Source organism: Thunnus thynnus, chromosome 7 (assembly GCF_963924715.1).
Source record: "Thunnus thynnus chromosome 7, fThuThy2.1, whole genome shotgun sequence".
NCBI lineage: Eukaryota > Metazoa > Chordata > Actinopteri > Scombriformes > Scombridae > Thunnus > Thunnus thynnus.
In genome coordinates, this window is record NC_089523.1 from 4,034,264 (window position 1) to 4,055,806 (window position 21,543).

The 21,543-nt window shown below is 40.4% G+C and overlaps 2 protein-coding genes across 2 annotated transcripts in view; one reads left to right on the plus strand and one right to left on the minus strand.

Annotated features, from left to right (window-relative positions):
• Positions 1-9,676, plus strand: part of LOC137185623 (alpha-2-macroglobulin-like) — a 38,167-nt gene extending 28,491 nt beyond the window's left edge. Inside the window, exons 24-37 of the mRNA XM_067593871.1 lie at positions 80-163; positions 1,026-1,202; positions 2,239-2,314; positions 2,526-2,682; positions 2,807-2,881; positions 3,602-3,764; positions 3,862-4,049; positions 7,465-7,677; positions 7,817-7,935; positions 8,077-8,167; positions 8,254-8,322; positions 8,401-8,506; positions 9,219-9,260; positions 9,601-9,676. Of these exons, the coding sequence (XP_067449972.1) occupies positions 80-163; positions 1,026-1,202; positions 2,239-2,314; positions 2,526-2,682; positions 2,807-2,881; positions 3,602-3,764; positions 3,862-4,049; positions 7,465-7,677; positions 7,817-7,935; positions 8,077-8,167; positions 8,254-8,322; positions 8,401-8,506; positions 9,219-9,260; positions 9,601-9,605 (1,565 nt within the window). The 3' untranslated portion in view covers positions 9,606-9,676. The remainder of the gene's footprint in view (positions 1-79; positions 164-1,025; positions 1,203-2,238; positions 2,315-2,525; positions 2,683-2,806; positions 2,882-3,601; positions 3,765-3,861; positions 4,050-7,464; positions 7,678-7,816; positions 7,936-8,076; positions 8,168-8,253; positions 8,323-8,400; positions 8,507-9,218; positions 9,261-9,600) is intronic.
• A 1,690-nt stretch (positions 9,677-11,366) lies between these two features.
• LOC137185624 (ATP-binding cassette sub-family G member 4-like) overlaps positions 11,367-21,543 on the minus strand; it is a 32,040-nt gene continuing 21,863 nt past the window's right edge. Inside the window, exons 3-15 of the mRNA XM_067593872.1 lie at positions 21,181-21,298; positions 20,743-20,875; positions 20,485-20,535; positions 19,577-19,722; positions 18,313-18,436; positions 18,002-18,116; positions 17,702-17,844; positions 16,552-16,650; positions 16,174-16,342; positions 15,918-16,018; positions 14,597-14,755; positions 14,394-14,512; positions 11,367-13,316 (exon numbers count right to left, since the gene is read on the minus strand). Of these exons, the coding sequence (XP_067449973.1) occupies positions 13,091-13,316; positions 14,394-14,512; positions 14,597-14,755; positions 15,918-16,018; positions 16,174-16,342; positions 16,552-16,650; positions 17,702-17,844; positions 18,002-18,116; positions 18,313-18,436; positions 19,577-19,722; positions 20,485-20,535; positions 20,743-20,875; positions 21,181-21,298 (1,703 nt within the window). The 3' untranslated portion in view covers positions 11,367-13,090. The remainder of the gene's footprint in view (positions 13,317-14,393; positions 14,513-14,596; positions 14,756-15,917; positions 16,019-16,173; positions 16,343-16,551; positions 16,651-17,701; positions 17,845-18,001; positions 18,117-18,312; positions 18,437-19,576; positions 19,723-20,484; positions 20,536-20,742; positions 20,876-21,180; positions 21,299-21,543) is intronic.

Genomic DNA, 21,543 nt, shown 5'->3' on the forward strand with positions numbered 1-21,543 from the left:
CTTGACTGTCTCACACTAAGGTGATAGTTTCCTGCACCAGAACTCATACTTGTGTTGTTGTGTTTCTTGCTATAACCAGGAGAGGCTTTGACAGAAGAAATAGAACTACAACTCCCTGAGGAGGTGATTGATGGGTCTGCCCGTGCTTCACTATCAGTTCTGGGTAAACAGATTCCTTGATATAAATTCACTATTGCTTAATAAAACAATACTGGCTGGATAACTGTGTCACTTCATGCTGTAACACTGAAATTAAAAGCATTAACCACTTTTGATGAAGTACTTAATCATGACACTTTTTTTAACCATGGCACTTTCATAGAATATACACAGTATATAGACTATACAGTATATCCTGGTAACTATAAAAGGTTAAGGGATCATACAGACGCTTGTGCATTTTGTAGCCCATTTACTACAAGTTGTGTATGTTTACATTACAACTGACTATCTCCAAACCGTGCCATGAGATTATAGGTTGATTCACTAAATTCCAGACAGTCACTGGTTTCAGGTCATTTTAGCATGTTAAAAAATCCAATCTGAAGAGACATGTTTGAAACCTGCTTGAGATAGATAATCCATTTATGTCAACATTTAAGCCACAGTCTGTCAAACAAAGACTGTTTAAAAACTTTTCCTTGTCAATGTATTTAAGAAAGGTTTGACACAAGAGATTTTTTTAAAAAACAGCTGCCAAATAGCATCAAATAAATGTACAAAGTTTTTGGAAAGCACTGCTGAGACTGTGGACATGAGGACATTGATACAGATTTCCAAATCGTGCTATCCAACATGCAAATTAAATTATAGCAACATTGGTTGAGTAAACAGTGTCCAACAAGGCAGTGTGTGTCTTATCTATCTATTCAATATACTGAAATGTATTCATATAGAGTAGCACAATTAGGATCACAAAATTGTTCAGCATCAATGGGTGTATAAGCTCATTTGTCTCCCAAATCAATGCAGAAGTTAAAGATCAGGTTAGTTTCATGTCTTAAGAGCTCAGTGTTTTTGTGCAGGTGACATCCTGGGCCGGGCCCTGAAGAACCTGGATGGACTGCTGAAGATGCCGTATGGATGTGGGGAGCAGAACATGGCTCTCCTGGCCCCCAATATCTACATCCTCCAGTACCTGAAAAACACACAGCAGCTGACCCCAGCCATCATGGAAAAAGCTACCAAGTTCCTGACTAGTGGTGAGTTGCTATTTAATACACTATTATTCCATGTATCATATGTAAGAGGTTTTCAGACCATTCACATTACAAGTAGGATCTATTACAGGAGTATTTGTATTACTACTGTACGAACTACTGTCAACATATCAGATTTAAATTACTCAGAATAATTTCCTCTTTCAGACTGTGAATCATTGATGCATTAATGTGTAGATAGTGTCTGTTGTTGTGCGAAACTACCTTATGTACTGAGGTTAGATCATATTTGTAAGCTCATAGGTTTTGCATTCAAGTGTTTCACTATTAACTACAGCTGTCACAAAAATGTAGCGAGTGCAGTGGTTAGTCCAATATTTCCCTCTAAAATGCATAAATGAATAAAACTGTAAAAAAAAAAAAAAAAGGACCCAAAGAACCTAAAATCTGTTCTTAATTAAGTAAAGTAATTTAATAATTGTATTTTAAATAAAGTGAGGAGGGGATGAATGAGGGCCAGGGATGGGAGGGGTTGAAGGGTGAGAAAGGTCAGCCACAAAGGGATGAATTGATAGTCAAATGGGGATCAATGATATGCCAGGAGTTGTGGTAATAAGAAGAGTGAGTGAGTGAGGGTGTACCTTAATGACACTCAAAAAGTTCAGCATGCCGACATATGCCACACACTGGCTTTTTGAAGCCTTCAAGATGGCCGTGACTGTAGCTGTGGTAGACTTGTGATGAGCAACAGCCGAAGCTTCTATGGGCAGGGATTCCTTTCCTGAATGCAGTGAAAGTGGCCTCAATACAGAAAAAGTTACCAGAGTATAGTTCTGGGAATATTCCTGGCCTAGACTGAACCTGACGAAGATGAGGATGGACTCCATTTGTACAAGCAGTTTCTTTGGAGGGGAGCATTTTATGATGTTGCAATTCATGGTCATTGTCTTAACCCCTAAGCTACAGCCCCTCATATGAAAAAAAGTTAAAAAAAAAAAAAACTGTCTATTTCACCAAATTGTTTTAATCATCAGATCATGATCATAATCATGATTTGCATGTTATGATTATGATACAGGCTACCAGAGGCAGCTGAACTACAAACACTACAATGGTGCTTACAGCACATTTGGACATGGAGAAGAGAACACTTGGTGAGAAAATGACTGAATCACAGTGATGTCTATCTGTAGACATACACCTGAAAAACAACACATCAACTAAACTTCAACACTGAACTGCAGTGCTATTTAACTGGTATCTGGTTACAATTACATAGTGTATCATGGTGACAGGTGACACATTTACAAAAATCAGGCACACCTCCTTTTAGTAAATATCTGACCCCGTTTAACTTATCTACAGGTTGACTGCTTTTGTGCTGAGATCCTTTGCCAAAGCAAAGTCTTTCATCTACATTGACCCAGCAAAGATTGAAGAATCAAGGAGTTGGCTGGAGAGACAACAGCTTCAAAATGGCTGTTTCAAACAGTCAGGAAAACTCTTTAACAACAGAATGAAGGTAAGTCATGGAGTTTGTATGAAAATGAAGGTACTGTATTTCATGTCAGCATTTTCAGCCAGCCTATAATATGCTAGTGTATAATATTTTGTGTGTAAACATGAGCGATGCTTCCTCTCTACAGGGTGGTGTATCTGATAAAGTGACTCTCAGTGCTTACATCACTGCTGCCTTCTTGGAGATGAATATTTCAGTTGATGTAAGTACCATATGTGACAACTATCTGTAAGTTTCTGTTTGATCAACTCTCCTGTTAAAGTCAACGGAGTCAAACAAATTGCACATAGCAAAAAAAAAAGGAAAACAGAAAACTACAGCAGACACATGGGTTCAACTCTTGGCAGCAGTGCCCCAGCTTCACCATCAGTTCCAACAAACACAGTTGGCGTGTTCATGGGTAGGAAGCCAGTGAGGGATGATGTCCTTGTCCCTGCACCAGGGACTCCTATTTTATTGTTGGAATTTATTGTCTTATACTGTACAATTTATACGCTGTAAAGAGACAAAAAGTGAAGTAAATGACAACAGTGTACAAGTTTGAGTACCAATTTTTTTGCACATTTGTCTTACATATATACTGTAAATATCAGTCCTGTGTTCCATCACTTTGCCTCTTTAACCTCATCTTATCAAGTACTGGTTTTGTTCTTGTCTATGATTTTTGAACAACTGGGATAAATGCACACGATTACAACAAATCATCTGCTCTATTTATGTTGAATTACAGTATCAGTCAAAGGTTTAGACGCACCTCTCCATTCAGTATGTCCAAACTTTTGACTGGTGCTGTATTTGTATACAAATAGATTATATTAACATAATAAATAACAAAGCAATTAAGTTACTTTTTAGGATCTATTGAAATTGAGAGAGTGAATCAAAACATGCATATCACTTTTTTTTTTTTTATCTGTTTCAGCATCCTGTGGTGAATAAGAGCTTGTCTTGCCTCAGGGAATCCACCAGTGACCTCAGCAACACCTACACTACAGCTCTGCTGGCATATGTCTTCACCCTGGCTGGAGACATGGAGACCCGTGCTCAACTTCTGCAGCACCTAGACAAGGTTGCATTACAAGAAGGTAAGTCACAATCCTAAAACAAGTCATTAATACCTGGTTACTGTTGAGATAGCTCACCTTGTGCCTGACTGTCTGTTTTTTGGGTGGCTGCCTTAAGGAGATTTCCTCCACTGGTCTCAGACAGCAACAGAATCTTCAGCCTCTCTGTCTGTGGAGATCAGCTCCTACGTGCTGCTGGCCAAACTCAGCACCTCCCTTTCTGCTGAAGACCTGGGCTACACCAGCCGCATTGCCAGATGGCTGACAGGCCAGCAAAACCATTATGGAGGCTTCTCCTCTACACAGGTACATCCCAACAAGCTGCAGCTGTAGTTAAAGCAGAGTTGCACTACAGGTTGACAATTTTACTGTTAACAGTGTGTATGTTGTGGGGACATTTTCCATTATGTTTAAACAGGCTCAAGTTATCTCGTTGTTGAAAAAGCTGACTCTAAATCAATCTCAAATTGGAAACTACAGGCCTGCCCTGCTGCTACCTGTTGTATCTGAGGTTCTAGGGCAGTGGTCACCAACCTTTTTAAGCCCAAAATCCCTGACCTCGGCCTTTGTGAAAGGCAAGATCTACCTATTAAAGCACTGAGCGAAAAAGACAGCCCGGATTGTACTTCCAGCTTGAGGCCTTTTATTTAAGCTAATTGTATTTGAATTACATGAAATGCTTTGGTCCAACTTTCAAACTGATGCAACCAAGAATACACTGTAACTAGCATATCAAACAGGCCATAGCTATCTTGCTTCAACAATTTTACATACATACATACAACATACAGCTTCATGCAAGTTACTACAAAATTCTCAGTCGGTGCAATTAAGCTAAATTCAGTTCTATATTCCCATCTTACACAGCATCACTTTTCACAATGCCATCAGAGGGCAAAACTGTTGCAGTCATGGCTGAATACTGTCTGTGAGTGTTTTGTAGTTAGGCTTATAGCTACAGACAGCCAGTCTGAGACAGTCTGTGAGGTGTCTGTCAGGAAGGCGGCTCCTGTACTTTGATACGATTATTTTCTTCTGTGAAAATATCATTTCACAGAGATAAGTAGGCACTCACTCTTAAGCTGAAATTATAGTTGGTGAGTTCGCATGGGTCCGCTATGGTCCGTGTGACGTAAATTTCGTCATCAGATGGTGTGTGCATAGGCTCTGTGTGGACATCTGCATACCTGCAATTTGTTGTGTCTGTGCAGTCGCAATGTTGTGTTCCTGTGCATGTGTGGAACGTGGACCCCAGAAGGTAGTATAAACACATCAACTAAGTGCACGAGCAGTGAGGTGAGGAAACTTCTCTCTGCTGACAAGTCTCCTAAAGTCACTGTCCCTTGATCTGGCTTTCAGCTCTATGTCATTTTTCAAATCAACCATTTCCATGTCAGCTCCACTTGGCAAAGCAAATACTTTGGATGTCACTTGTTCTATATCAATGGGCAGGAATGGGTTTGAGATGAATGCAGCAATATCTTCCATGACACCTAACTCTCCAAAATGTTGATTGAACTCTGTTGCCACTTTGTCCAGGTGAGCACCGTACTGCTCAGGGTGAAAAGCACCGTTTGTCGTTAGGTCTGTCAGAAACCCCAGGTCCAGTAGCCACGCATCATCTGGCAGTTCCTCGTGCTCCTCTTTCCTTGTTGACAGAAAAGTCTATCTCAGGCAGCAAGTCGACAAATTGCTGCAGCACTTTGCCGCAACTCAACCACTGGACATCAGCATGGAGAAGTAGGTCTCTTTAAGTCTCTTTAAGTGGCCATCCAAGCTTGAGCTCATCCGACCTGCTGCCAAATCTTCTGGTGCTGGCTGCCCTACCTGCCCCCCAGGTTCATCGCTAACCTCCAGAGTGGCCCGGCTTTGTTGCTCCAGAGCAGCAACTTCACCCGTCTGTCCTACCCCCTGGTTGCCCTCCAGAGCAATACTGACCTCCAGATCTGTTATGTCTTTCAGCCCAGCGCCCAGCCCGCCTGCCTGAGGTCTCATGCTCCGCCCTTGTTCTGCCCCCAGAACATTCACACACCGATGGCACAGCCATCAGGGGCAATTTAAAACATGCAGACTGGAGGAGCCGGGAAGTAAACCGCCGATATTCCGATTAGTGGACGACCCTCTCTACCTCTTGAGCCGCAGCTGCCCCATATATACACATTAATCACTTGTGTATATATACCTGTCTGTTCACTTAGTTCCAGCTTGTCTATGTTCCTTGTTTCATGCCAGCATGTAACCTAAGCCTTCTGTTACCTGACTGTTGAAATCAACGTAAAGATCTTAAATCAATATCGGTCTCTGCATTTGGGTCCACCTGCTGTGCTACCTTTGACAGGTACTCTCTCTTATTTCATTGGTCACTTCAATGCAGCACATGCTACACTGAAAATAATACAACAGCTCTTAAGAGGGAGAGAGAGAGGCTCTTGCAAAACTGAACATTAATCAGGCATAATGTATTTGTGTATTTATTTTTCTATTATTTTTTGGAGCTTAATGGAAAGTCTCAAAGATATACCAGTCAATCACAATCGACGGGTTGGCAACCATTGTTCTAGAGTGTGCAGTTTTCATCCAAGTCGTAATCTACTTAATTCAAACCAACCTGGTTTCAAGAGTGATACCCTGCAGTGATACCCTGTCATCAGTCTCATCTTTCTGGATCTCTCAGTAGCCTTTGACATGGTGGCTCGCGCTCTCCAACAAAGATTGCAAGAAATGTGGGCATCGTGATTGATGACCAACTATCAATCAATGAGCATGTTGCATCAGTCACTCGAACAGTTCTTGTGGCATTTGTGTCAGGTAAAACATGAAGCTGGATGTTGCAGCATTTATTCTCAAAGGCTCCTTCTTGAGCTACTGTAGCTTGGATTGTACCTCATTTGTCTGTCACTTTGGACAAAAGCTTGTTAGCATGCTAACATTTGTCAGATGTGTGGATTGAAGTAAGAGTTTATCCTACTATGTAATGTCCAAACAAAAGCCTGCATCCAAACGGTGATTTCTGTTGTGTGTTGGGAGGTGTAAGCTGAAACAATGCCGATAGTGGGCTAATAGGTTCTCCATTGTGAGTTTGGGTAGCCCTGATAAGCAACTGTGATGGCTCATCATTTCCTGTAACACTGACATTTCATTCACTGAGCGGCTCATCTGTTACATACACTCATTGGTTACATAAAGGAAAATAGAAACTAACCTGATGTTAGCCAATCTTTGAAGCAACTGTGTGCACAGAATGAAAAAAAAACATCATGCACTCTGACCATCCATTAAAGTTAATACAAACCATGTAAAGGTGGCAGCACTATGGTACTAACCAGCAAGTACAACGTTATCATTACTGCTGGAACTGATGGTGGGAACTACAAAACTAAAACCTGTTATAAACTGTAATTTTCCCTTTAAAAACATGGTTTTAAGAGGTAAGACAATATAGCCCAGAGCTAAAGTAGCTACTTTAATTGTCTCACTGAGTTGGATAAATTAAAGATTTTTTTCATTTCCATGGATACAGCTGCTGCAACGAAAAATAAGAATGTGAGAACGACAAAAGTATTGAAAAAATAATTGGTGCAGTGGTTCTCTATAGATGATCAATATATAACCATTAAATGTGAGGCACTGAAAATGAAAAGTGTTGTAGGTGGTAAATGCATTTTACATGTGTAAATATTTGCTGTAGTTGAATTCCAACTTTTCTGTATGTGTGTTGTAGGACACAGTGGTGGCTCTTCAGGCTCTGGCTCTCTACTCCACTGTGGTGTTCAGTCCAGAGGGTTCAAGCACAGTGACAGTCCAATCACCCAGTGGCCAGCTGACATTTGATGTGAACCAGAGCAACAAACTGCTCTACCAGGAGAAGATGCTGCAGGACGTGGCAGGAAAGTACAGTCTGGAGGTGAAGGGAACTGCATGTGCGTCAATGCAGGTCAGTGGATCTTGTGGCTCTTAACTTTCTTCCTCTGTATGCACACATACTGTATAACACTACACCACTACTGGTGCTCTTAGGCTCTCAAATTAAAAATTTATGAATATTAAAATCATCCTGTTGCACTCCTTGTCAGATTTCTCTTCATTATAACATCCCAACTCCTGCTGATGTCACCACTCTCAGTGTCGAGGTCATACCAGAGGCTGACTGCCAATCTCTGAGACCTAAACTCACTCTGAAGCTTAACTCCCTGTAAGTAATGTGCAGCAACTAGATCTACCCTACAGCCATTATAGAATACTGAAAATCTTGACATGTTGTTGTAGCTTATTCAAAACATGGAAAAGTGCAGCTGTTTGTAACATTACATTTTTTAAGGTTCCATGGTTACAGATATAGTTGGAAAGAGCCCACTACAAACATGGTAATCCTGGATATCAAAATGCTCTCTGGATTTGTCCCAGATCCAGAATCTTTGAAGAAGGTAACTTAATACAGTAATTTTAACCTGTAACATTTGTGTCAATTGTCAATGTCATGGTAACCCAGCTGAATATCATGTTCTCGCAGCTCAAAGGTGACCTGCTGGTGGATCGTGTTGAAGAAAAGGAAGATCATGTTCTCGTGTACTTAAAGGAGGTGAAAGGAACTCGCAGTGGTTAAATACAGGACAATGCTCTCAAGATTTGTTACTGATTGTGTTTTTTCTTCCAACAGTTACTGAAGTACATACCCATCAACCACATCTTAAAGCTCGTACAGGAGCTCCCAGTGCAGAACCTGAAGCCAGCTGTGGTTAAGATCTATGACTACTACCAGCCAAGTAAATCACATACTCAGTTCTTCCATCCACTCATTATCTATACACACTTACAGAATATTGTGTTACACCCAGTCTCTTACAGGACTGACACATATAGACAAGGTGGAAGTTTTGATAGCATTTTATAAAATCTGGCAAGGAGAGGCAAAAGATTCTGTGAGAAATTCATCAGCCTCTTAACTTAGAGGATCTGAATATTTTAACAACCTGGAACCAGATCCAAACCCTAATAGACAGACAACCATTGACACTCAAATTCAAGCAATTTAGATGATCTGTTTCACCTAACCTGCATATTTTTGGACTATGGGAGGAAACTGGAGCGCCCAGGGAATGCCCAAACAGACACAGGGAGAATGTGGTGACTCTTCACAGGCTCCAGTCTATCATGATATAGGTTTGAACTCAGGGCCGTCATGCAGTAAGGAAACAGTGCTGACAACTGCACCACACTCTAGCCCTCAGTCCTTCCATACACATCTAAACCCATTTACAGAGAGAACAGCACACACTGGCAAACTCTGCCCCGTGTTAGAGCTGTACAATTATCACAACTACAAATTCAACTTTCCAAGTTTTGTCTGACATACACTGGGATTGAACCCAACCCCTAAATGCCCTGAGCATGAAGTAATTTCGTGTTTGGGAGTTATAGGAGCTTTCACTGTTATTTGTTTGAATTGTTTTGTCTAATTCTACATGATTTTCTCAGGTGACCAGGCTGAGACAGAATACATCTACCCTTGTGCTGCAGGTAACAATCTCTAACCTAATCTAGCTCATGAGAGGCACCACAAAGTAAAATTCATGCGTTGCTCAAGAACCCTTGTTTAGAATGGTACACTTTCTTATAATGTAATTATCTTGATTTTTTTTTTTTTAAATTAATTACTTTTATTAAAAGTTATTTCTCAGAAAGATGTAGAACATTTTTTAAATCAGTCAATAAGATGTAAACAACACATCATGATTTAACTATAGTATTAAAGTGAATGTGTCAATTCAGTAACCAAATGAAGCAAAAGAAAGCTACTGGAAAATGCAGATCATGTGTATTTTTAGTGAAGTAATCACATTCCTTCTTTGATTTGCAGCTTAAAGAGTGTTATGTGGTCACCCATCTCAGCTCCTCTGGATCAAAGCATTTTAATAAAGCTACACTACATATAATTTCTGTCAGTCCATGTCTTGTGTACATGAAAAGACTGTGTGTGTGTGTGTGTGTGTGTGTGTGTGTGTGTGTTGGGGGGGGGGGGGGGGGGGGGGGGGATATGATAGTTCTAAGGGACATTGACACTAATGTGGTTATTAGAGAACCTGTGGGCATGATTGGGAGGAGCAGCCTAGGTATTTGAACCAGAGTGGTGTTTTGTTTATTTTTTAATTTTTTTTTTTTTTGGAGGGATATTTTTGCAGCCAAAAGTGCAGAGAGACAGGAAACAAGAGTAGAGCAGGTGGACATGTAACCAAGGTCCATAGCTGGAATCAAACCACAGACATTACAGTTGTGTGGTATGCATCTTATTCAGTAGGCTACCAGGGTGCTTCCGCTATTGGACTGTGCTTGTCATAGCTTGTGTTGTCCATAATGAACACCATGAGAGGATGGATCTGGCTTTTTGGACAGTCTGGATTTGGTGAAATAAAGCAATGCTTCTTAGTTCTTTACCAGCTATTTTTGAGCAAGTATTAACTACAGTATCGAGGAGCTTCTTGTTTTGGATATTCAAGGACTTCAACTCCCACCTCCGGAAGGATTTTTCAGGCACTCCTGGGGAAGGGTGGGGACATTGAATTCCATTGGGTCATGTTCAAAGCCTCCATTTTGGAGGTGGCTTCTTGTAGTTGTCGTCAGAAGGTTGGCCATGTCTGTCATAGTGGCACCCAAAGAACTCACTGGGCTGAATCTGAAGAAGTTGAAGAGGGAGTCTTTTCAGGCCTCATTGGCCCAGGGGACATCTGACCCAGCTGACAGGTATCAGGAGACCAGCATAACTGCAGCTTCTGTAGTTCCTGTTCTCAGAAAAGGGGACCACAAGGTCTGCTTTTAGGGTTTCACATTACTCAGCCTCCTTGAGAAGGTACCAGGATGCCAACATAACTGCAGCCTCTGTGATTGGAAAAGCAGAGTGTGGGAGGAGTTTGGGAATGCCATGGAGAGGGACTAATGGTCAGGCTCAAAGTGGTTTTGGCACTTTGAGATAGGGCTGATGCTGTTTTGAGAAAGGCAGAGGAACTGTTCACCCTAACTGTGGATATCATTGGATGTTGGAATGAACTCCTGAACCTGACTGACACGCCCTCAATAATGGAGGTGGAAGTGGAAGTCCTGAAGGAAGCCATGTCCATGTCTGTTGCAGATTCCACTGAGGTTGTCAAAAATCTACAGTGACATGGTGCCATGGGTGGATGAGATTCACCCTGAAATGCTGAAGCCTCTGAACATTGTTGGGCTATCTTGGTTGATACACCACCACCTAAATATCATGTGGGTGGTGGTTCGTATTTTCAGAAAAGGGGACCACAGGGTCTGCTTTTAGGGTTTCACATTACTCAGCCTCCTTGGGAAATCTTATGCCAGAGAGCTGGAAAGGTGACTCTGGCCATTGTGTGGAATCTCAGATGCAGGAGGAGCAATGATGATTCCATCTTGGTTTTGGAATAGCCGTTTATTCTTACAAGAATGCTGGAGGTGTCGTGGGAGTTTGCCCATCTGGTCTACACATGTTTTGTGGACTTGGAGAAGTCTTATGATACTTGTGTGTGCATATTCTCAGTGGATGTTGGGCTCTGCCAGGTTTATGGCTCGTCACCAGATTTTTTGCAATTTTCAGGACAGAATCTCTACACGGAGCCAAGATGTGGAGATTGTACAGTATGTCGGCATCAGGATTGCGTCTGAGCTTTTTGCTGATGATGTGGTTCTGCTAGCATCATCGGACTGTGTCATCCAGTGTGTACCAGAGCAGTTTGCTCCAGAATTTAAAGCAACAAGGATGATAGTCAGCACCTTATAGTCTAAGGCCATGGTATAGTTGATCACTCCCTTTAGGTTGGGAATGAATCATCGCCACAAGTGAAGTATCTTTAAGTCTTGTTCAAGAGTTAGGGTAAGATGGATAGACAGTTGGATTGGTGCCGCATCAGTGCCATAAGGAGCCATTTGAGGTAGTTCAGGCGTCTGGTTCCTTCTGGACACCTCTGATGAGGTATTTCAAGAATGTCTTAGTGGGAGGAGATAATATAATGTTTTCACTCAACATGAATAAAGAGAACCATTTTGTAGAATTAGATCAGTGTTTATTGGATCATCAGATACTTTACATCGCTGTACAGTACAGTTAAGCTGTAAGTCCCCGCGCAACAAACAAATTAAAAAAACAAACAACAGAAGGACTATACATAGTAAATATAATGTGAACATACTTCCAGTTACAATTAATTCTCTTTGGTTGGTCTCCAAGTGCTCAGTATCCTTGTAATGTGCAGTCCAGATGCATACAATTTTTACATGTAAATCAAATACAACATGAAACTTCAGATAGCACCAAACATGACTACATGAGTATGTTGTGTCCTTGTGGAATTATTGGATGTAGTGCGGACAATAATGATACACTAATTCATCTATTTTGCTTAATTACATTTCTATAATTGCAATATCACATCATGTTAGAGATAATATAGCACAGTATAAAATGATTAAGGCTGAACAATTTTTATTTGAACTAGGATTTTACAGATTTTAGATTATATTATGGAAGTAGAAAAATATCAAATTTCGGAAGGCAATCATGATAAAGCTTAATTTACAACTATCAACATGTTAGAAAACATCTAGCTCAAACAACAATTTGATTTTTCAGGAAAATTTGTGGCTTCAAACTGTCACCCCAGTTCAGTCATATGACGACAAAATATGCAACAAAAACTAGCTCAAACTTAACTGCTTTCATCCAGTGTACAGTGTAATGATCTCATGATTATCATTGATGGTCATTCATTTTCAGTCTTTCAGGCACAATACATCCCACTTACTCCCCAGTGCAACAGTTTGTAATCTTTTTTTGGCTGATAGAGCAATGTAAACACTCTGTTTTTCTCAAGGAGGCAGTTTCATGGACCAAAGTTCTAACACCCCAACACTGACCGAGTGGCAGCACACTGTGTAGAATAAACATGCATGTTCCTTCTGCTAAGTGTTATTTTATCACATCCACCTTGTTCTCAAAACCTTTCTATATATGAAACGTACAGTATGTGCTAAATGTGGCTCAGTCTCTTTGTGGTGTCCTCCTCACTGATCTGCATTTGTGCACAAGAGTCCTGATGTTTGAGGTAAAACAGGTATATGTTGATTTATAAGATTACTCTTCACTGCTCTGCACCGTCAGTCGCTGCCCTCCACAGTTGTTGGCAGTAGTACAGATCAGAATTTATGTTCTGTCCTTTTAGCAGCAATGCGTAAAATGAAATGAAGCAAATTCCCACATGAGCGAGGTTGTTGTCTGTGAACAGAAAAGAGACCAGGTCTGGAATGGTTTTAGAGAGGGCCTTGAGTTTTGAATACAAGCCAAGCGAAACCTATCGCTCAGACTTCACCTTGTAACGGAGGACAAGGTAGGTGGCCAGTCGCAGGATGATGAAGAAAATGCCCAGGACAATGAAATCGATGTAGAGCTTTGCGTCTTCCACATCCAATAACTGGAGAACCTCTTCAGGCTGTTGGAACTTACACACCTTCCCCGGACACTCCAGCTCTGACCGGTTCATCCCATAGATGGAGAGGATCACCCCTTCAAAGCCATACCTGCGAGAAAAATACAGACAATCAGGCACATTCATAATTGCAAATAGCTCAGTGAATTATCTCTTGATTCTGAGTCAGAATTTAAACAAGACTACAAATCTGAAACTCCACTATCAAAACACAAAACTCCACTTCATCTTAGTCCACAAAGTGAAAGTTTTAAAAATGTAAAGTTTGTCTTGAGTTTGTAGTGTCAGTAGGGTCAATCCTCTTGGGTGCAGAGTGTGCTCAGTAAATGTCATGGCAATGTGGTTATTAGCTGAGAGGAGGTATTCTCTTGAAAGTTGACATTTTAACCTGAAGGTGGCCTTGAAGAAAGGTCATGGAGTGTATAAATGGAGAGGGCTCTGAAGAGCATATGTGTCATCTCATGTTCAATTGGAAATTTTGGCATAATGGTGACAGTACAGGAAGGGTCAGGAGTTCACCTAAAACATTAGGATTCATCCCCTAGGGACTATGAATATTCACAACAAATATATTCAGCAATTAGCTTATAGCCTTTATAGGTCACAATATTCATTAAGGAGAACATTTTGAAATAATAATGGTGCTGGACAAAAGGTCCCAATGAGTGTTAAAAATTATTTAGAAATCAATCATTCTGGGGATCATGGGCACCGATTACAAATTTTCACTCCAATGTGTGTTATGGTTGCTTTATATCACTTTGGGTAATGTTTTTTTCTGTTATAACATCGGTTTCACCAAGTTAATTGCTGAGCTCTGGCAACAAAGCGACAGCGCAAAATACCTTAATGGGTCAGAGTTCAGATAATCTGACAAGTTGTAAAGAAGACATCATCTCATCCAGGTTATCTCGACAACACTTAAAAAATCAAAAGTGAACGTATCCATAACGTCCATAATAATTTCTCATTGCACAGGAAACCTGACCTTCCATACTTAAACAGTATGGTAAAACAGAAGACACAGGTTTATCACTGGGTGTTTACAGTGATACTTGTAATCCACATCACAACTGTACACATGTAAACCCAAATACATAGTTTGTTGTTTTTGTGAATTGATACTTTGTTGCTGAGTAGCTGTGATGGTACAAGTAGTGGTACACACCTGACATAAGACACATAGGAGCTCCACTGCAGATACTTGGGGATTGTGTCGAAGTTGACAAAGAATCCAGAGAAAAGCAGTACTGGGATAGCTGTGACAGGTCCAACAAATGTAGCTACCTGTGTACAGGTGCAGAGGACATATTCTGTTTTATATCTATAACGTCAAGGTGTGCTATACTTAACCATGCAAAGCTGCAATACCTGTAGTGAGGTGGAGGCGGCGCCCACCAGCAGGCCTAGGGACTGGGCTACCAGGGCAGTGCAGGTGGACAGGGCAATGAAGAGTAGGTAGCGGCTGGCCTCAGGAGGCTGCTCTGTCATCCAGTACACTATGCTGCAGTACATGATGGGGCAGATCACCTAAAATAACACCTTCATTAACTTTAATTTTGTAAAGGAATAGTTCACCCCAAAATGAAACTTTGGTTTATCTACTGTTTCCTTGCACTGATGTCAGTGGGAACTGCACTGAATCTTACCACAACGAAACACACAATGAGTTAGACCCTGATCCTCCGTCTAAGCATGACCACCCAACAACTGAAGCTGTATGAATAGGCTGGTTATTTTAAATTCCAATAAAGGCATGTTAAGAAATATCTTCAAAGGTTTTGAGGCTAAATGAATGGATTGAAAAAAAGCTGCTACACAATAAATAAAATGGAATTACAATAAAACAGATACAAATAGAAAACATAAGGACTAGTGGATATGTGCTGTTTAAAAAAATTGTGATCTCTCATGCCATCATTGGAACTAAAGCCACCACTTTGGGGTTAACTGTTCCTTTCAGGTTAGTAACAATACTATTTACAATGACTAATTCGAGTTGTCAAACTGTATAGAAAACCACACACATATTTCAACTTATTCACCTGAGGAAACATGCAACAAAATTCAAGTAATTGATTAGCGCCAGAAAATTAATGGGCAACAATTCTGATAATTCATTAATCGTTTTAATAATTTTTCAAACAAAAATGGCAGAGGTTCATGAGTTCCTGCTTCCCAAATGTGATAGTAAATGGAATATCTTTGTGTTTTTAACTGTTTGCCAGACAAAACAAGACATTTGAAGATGTCACCTTGGACTCTGGGAACTTGTAAAGGGGAATTTCACAATATTCTGATATTTTATGGACCAAATGATTAATCGATCAAGAAAATAATTGGTAGATGATAATGAAAATATTTGTTAGTTGCTGCCCTAGCTTATTTATGGTAAGATTTGCATTGTGTTTTGCTGGAACCAGCCTCTGAACATTGCAGAAAGCTTTTCCACTTTGGAAAGAAAAATCAAAGTGTGAACTGCTTCCTTAACTGAGAACTCACCAGAGGTTGAATACTGTGGAGATGCTGGTAATGTGTAATCCACTGCAAGAGCCGAGTAGTACCTTCAACTAACACTAGAGTGCAGTGGTGTACTATGTAGAAGTACTTTTTGTTTTGTGTGGATTGTCAGCACTCAGGTTTTTAGTGATCCCACCCAGCAACCCCTCTGACCCCAGCACCACCAACTCACCTGGAATGGAATATCAGCCATAGTCTTGGCCAGGTAGTAGGCTTTCAGGCTGTACCAGTAGTTGAGATGCTCCCTCAGGAACACAGACATCTCCAGGGGAACTGACAAATGGTGCATAATAAATGTTTACATAGACCAGTCAACACAACTCAGAGCATATGGTGCATTGAAACTGGACCTCAATAATGGGCACAACAGCATCAACGATGAATGGAATGCAAATATGATGCAGTTTCCTGCCCTGGCTTATACTCACAGGTTAACACAGTTGGCATGAGAGCTCCAAACATGAGGAAGAGCATAGAAAAGAAGAGAAATCCAGTGTTGTTGAAGACCTTGCTAGCATCATTGCCGATGTTCAGATAGAGCAAACCTATTAACACACCTATGGAGATGTGGGACATCAGTCTGAGGTGGGTCAAAACCTGAGAACAGAGCAAAAGGAGGAAAAATAAACATCGAGTCTCAGACTTAGATTATCAAACTTCCTGATTGTTTTATCATTGTTTTTTAAAATGCCTTTATTTCAAAATAATATATCATCTGGTAGAGATACTTCCTTTTACATGTGTTTGAGACCAGTGGACAAATATAATATTTATCCAACAATTTACAAGCAGATGGAGTCACCCACCTGATCTCGGCATATAGTGATGAAGGTTCTCTTGAAGAGGATACAGAACTGCGTTAGTGTGCTTGTGGCAAACGTATGGCTCTCTATGTGTCCAGCATCCTGGGGAAAATGGAGGCAGATTATCTCATTACACTGAAAAATGTGTCTATAATTATACCCAATTTCACAAAAGTGCAACATAGCACAGTGTAATGCAGCCAGGGACGGATTAACCTGGTGTTGGACCCTGTGGCAAAAATTAGCTTTGGGCACTCCCCTCTGGTTCCCCCCAATCTATTTTGCAATACTACCATGCCTTCATGGTTGCTGTATGTCAGTTAGTTGGTCATATTTTGATGAAAAATATATTGATTTTTAAAGGAATAATTGAACACTTAGGAAGTAAAATTTTTTGCTTTTTTGCCGAGAGTTAAACGGGGAAAGATTGTTCACTAAATATTAAAGGGGACATATTATTCACATTTCCAGATCTGTATTTGTATTCTGGGGCTTTACTGGAATAAATTTGTGTGATTTACAGTTCAAAAAACACATAATTTATCTTATACTGGTCCTTTATGCAGCCCCTAAGTTCAGCCTCTGTCTCAACAGGCCCTTTTAGCACCTGTCCCTTTGAGGTCCCCCTCCCAAGGTGCCCACTGTTTTGATTGGTTAGCTTCCTGCCCCTCGGCAGACTGCTGGACGCTTGGGAGGCTACGCCAACAAACCTTAAAACAAACTATATTAGTAGGATTCCACTACTTTTTCTCGTTCTGTAAATGTCAACTTCTGAAATACAGCTATACATGTTGAAATCCGATCAATGCAAACAGCAGATGGGAATACCTTAGCAACAACCTTGGCAACCAAGGCTATGGAATGGACAGCCATTTATGAGCATGAAATGGATAGAGAGAACCGTTGCAAAGAGCAAGTTGAAGCCCCAGCTTTTGACTTGCAGGGAGCATTTCTACATACATTAACTTCAAGTTTTAGAACTTTGACTATGTTTAAGATGCAACATCATAACAGTATATAAATAACAGAAAATCACAAAAAACATAATATGTCCCCTTTTAGCTGTCACTTGGAGTCTCTGCTGGCTGCCTGTCGACAGCTGTTGGTAATCCAGCCCAAACTGCAGTGCACCAGCACATCATCTTCTACACACCCTGGGGTACTTTGTTGCACAGACTGATGGGCCATTGTTATCACACTGGTTCTTCTTCTCTTCTATTGCACACATTCCACCTTGCACTGCCTCAAACAGCACAGGGTTTAAGTCTCCATACTCTCCTGATGCCACTTCAATGACTGAATCAGAGACAAAAGCAGGAAGATATAAAGGTGATGAAGGAATTAGAAATGTTTATAATAGTTGCCATTCTGCATTAATCAGGTGTTATCATTTTTTCTTTCTGAGTTTACACAGGATATATTGATGGGTTGAATAAATGTGAAGTGGACATACTGAAGTCTGCAGGGTTGTGGTAGGTAGGACAGTAAAGTCCCAGAGTCTTCAGATAGGGGATGAGGTAGGGGACTGAGCCTTTGTAGATACACTGACCTTGACTGAGAATGTAGAGCTGTGAGAAGACAAGATTATTCAAGGTAGACACATGAATGACCTTTCAAAAGAAACTGTTTTTTTTTTTTTTTCTTTAAACAGCCAAAGTCTGTGTGGAATGCTACATTACAAGCAGGCACCACAGCTTCCCATATTATAAATAAATACTAGTGTCATCCATTCATTAATTCCCTCATTTATTGACAGATACATACCTTGTCAAACATCTCAAACAGTTTGGCACTAGGTTGGTGGATGGTGCAGATGATGGTCCGACCTCCCAGCGCCAGAGAACGCATTAGGGACACCACCTGGTAGCATGATGCACTGTCTAAGCCACTGCAGAGAAAGACATAATGAAGTGCTGAGATCTGGGAACAGTCAATTGTTCAGACAATAAGGCAGGTTGTAAAAAAGCCAATAGTTTATCCACATTATCTGATCTACTTTATTTGGATCGAAAAGTTAAAGTTACCCAACTATGGTCGGTCTGGTAGGTCTGGTTTGATGGGGGTTTGGGCAGACAGTTTGAGTAATAATTGTTCTGTTCATTGTTTTCTCCACCAAAAAAGTTAAGCTAACCTTTGGGTTTGTTTACAACCTGTCTGATAATCTAACTGCTCATGGCTCTTGCCACATCTGACTTTTTTTTCAGCAAGGTTGCAGCATTCCATCTCAGCAAATGACTTGGTGAGTACAACATTATCATATCCGAAGATCCAAGTTTTAATAAACAGGACTTATTTTTTAAGAATGGTGTGGTTCTCTATGGAACAACACTCGAGGATGGTAAATAGGTATTGCACTCAACATTATCCACCAACTTTTCCCTTTCCATAAATAACATGAAGTTCTTAGTAGTCTACACTAAGACATGTTAGCTTGATGGGTCTAGTGAACTCCTGTAATATCTGGATGCAGGGAGATATTTGATCGTTAGGGTTTCCATGAGAGATACTCCTAGAACTCCCAGAAATTTTTTCTTCTCTGCAAGAATTCATTTGTCAGAGAGCCAGGGTCCCAGAGAGCCCAACCACCCACATTTGGCAGATGGTACCACTATAATTAAGAGTATAATTGTTAAGGCTTCAAGTCTTTCCAACACCATATGTCCAAATGTCAGAAGATTCATTATAAATATACAGCCATATGCTGTCAGGGCCCACTGAGTCTGCCTTTGGGTTTTTTTCCATTATTTTAGCTTTTGTCAAACAAAATAATCTTTAATTTTAATGTTCAATCTCAAAGTTCACATTTAAGATGTATCTATTGCCAATGAACTTGGCACAGTGTATTGTTGGTATAAAGTGTAAAAACCAAAGATAACTCTAGTTTTGTAATGTATTCAAAACCCAACATTTTCCATCAGCGGTAGTATACCATTTTAGATGACACACATCTCACACAATTAAAATGTAATCTGTTCTAAATAAGTCTAAATTTGACCATCAACAGCACATCAGTGTCAGTCTGTCTCACCTGGTGGGCTCGTCAAAGAACATGACTGGTGGATTGTTGACCAGCTCAAGGGCGATGGCCAGACGTTTACACTGACCCCCTGACAGCGAGCTGGTACGAGTGTGAGCACATTCGAGAAGCCCTAAGGCAGTGAGAATCTCATTCACCTGGACAGAGAAAGACAGAGAGCAAGTGGGACAGAGGGCAAATTAAAGGAATATCAATCTGCAAATAAAATGCCCTCTTTTTAACATTTGCACCTTATGGCCTAGATGTGATGCAGACACAAACATGAAAATGCCAGAAAGTGGGAGTTTGAGATTGTGTTGCAGTCTCATCATTGACATCAATGACTCATTGTGCCTCATCACCTCTTTTGTTTGTGGTTTTCAAGGACAGAATCTTAAAGTTTGGTGACCTCAGAATTGAATTTTTGCTTTTTTGCACATGATGTGGTTCTGCTGGTCTCCTCAGACCATGATTTCTGGTTACTCCAACTTTCTGGTTACTTTTCCTTTTTTTTATCTTTGATTTGCCTGTTGTTCTGACTGAAAAGTAATTGGCAGTTGTTGGGTTTTACAAATACTTCAGACCATATCAGCTCTTGATTGATATATTTACCTTGGAAAGGAAAAAAAAAATTTCAGCTTGAGTGAGTACATAATGTGATCTACAAATAACAATGCCAGATATTTGACAACTGCTTCAAGTGACAAGTACATGTAGCTCTGTAGCTTTTCATCTAAAGTGGGTAGGCAGGTCCACAGAAAGTTGGCATCCCTTTCTATGAGCTATGAGTTAAGATGCAACTTTGGTGTTTTTAAGGTTGGGTATTATTATTATTATTATTATTATTATTATTATTATTATTATTATTACATATTTTTCTTATGTACTTTAAGCAAGTGGCTGATGTTTGCTTGGCTCACCAGTTCTTTCTTCACATCCATAGTTTCATCCAGCTTCAGGTTGGCTGAAACCTGCAAAGTGCCATAATCATGTAATGCAAAAGGTATTTACCAAATGTACAGTGACAGCAATAGGTGGCAGTTTCAAGTCACAAGTCCATTCCTGCAGCACCTTGGCACAATAACTATCAACAGTTTAATTTCTAGTTCAGTTCTAGTTCAGTTCTTTCTTTTACAGTTCAAATGTTCCTGGCTGTGCTATGATCAGTTAAGGCTCACCATCATGGCCTCTCGTGCAGTGAGATGTGGCAGCAGCATGTCCTCCTGCATGATGTAGCAGGACATTTTCCTGAATTTCCTAAGGTCCCTGGGTTTCCCATTTACCAGGATCTGACCCTTCATCCCTGTTTCCCTGCACAGCAGTGAGGACACACACACACATAGTGAACAGTTTGATGGACTAAACAGACTATAGTGAAATGTACTATAGTGATATGTCCTGAAGTACATATGCCAAAGATGCCTGAGATGAAAGCTCATTCCTCCTGAGTGTGTTAACCTGCTTTTGGTAGTTTGTTCAGAAATTGCTTTTTACATGAGAAAGAGTTAATTTACTTCATTTACCTTTTTTAAAATATTAATTTACATTCTCATAATATTGAGGACAAGGTTACTATTCTTTTACTATAACTGTAAAGGGGACCTTTGCTGTCTCACCTGTATCCAGCCAGAATGTTCATCAAAGTGGACTTCCCGGCCCCAGAGGGTCCCATGATTCCTATCAGCTCCCGATTGCAGAATCTCCCAGACAGGCACTTCAGTAAGGCTTTGAAACCTGGAGACAACAGACCACTTTGCTTCAGCTTAGCTTTATTAAAGGATGGGTTCACAATTTTTCAAGTGTGTCTAAAAACAACAGTCAGGTGCCCATATGAACACTGAAAGAGGTTTTCCTCCTCCTGTTCATACTGGCTGTTAAAAGATCCCCTTCAAATGTTCTTTCAATGAAAGTGATGGCACACAACATCCACAGTGTGTCCACACAGTCATTTTGTGTAAAAATGCATTTAAAAGTTTATC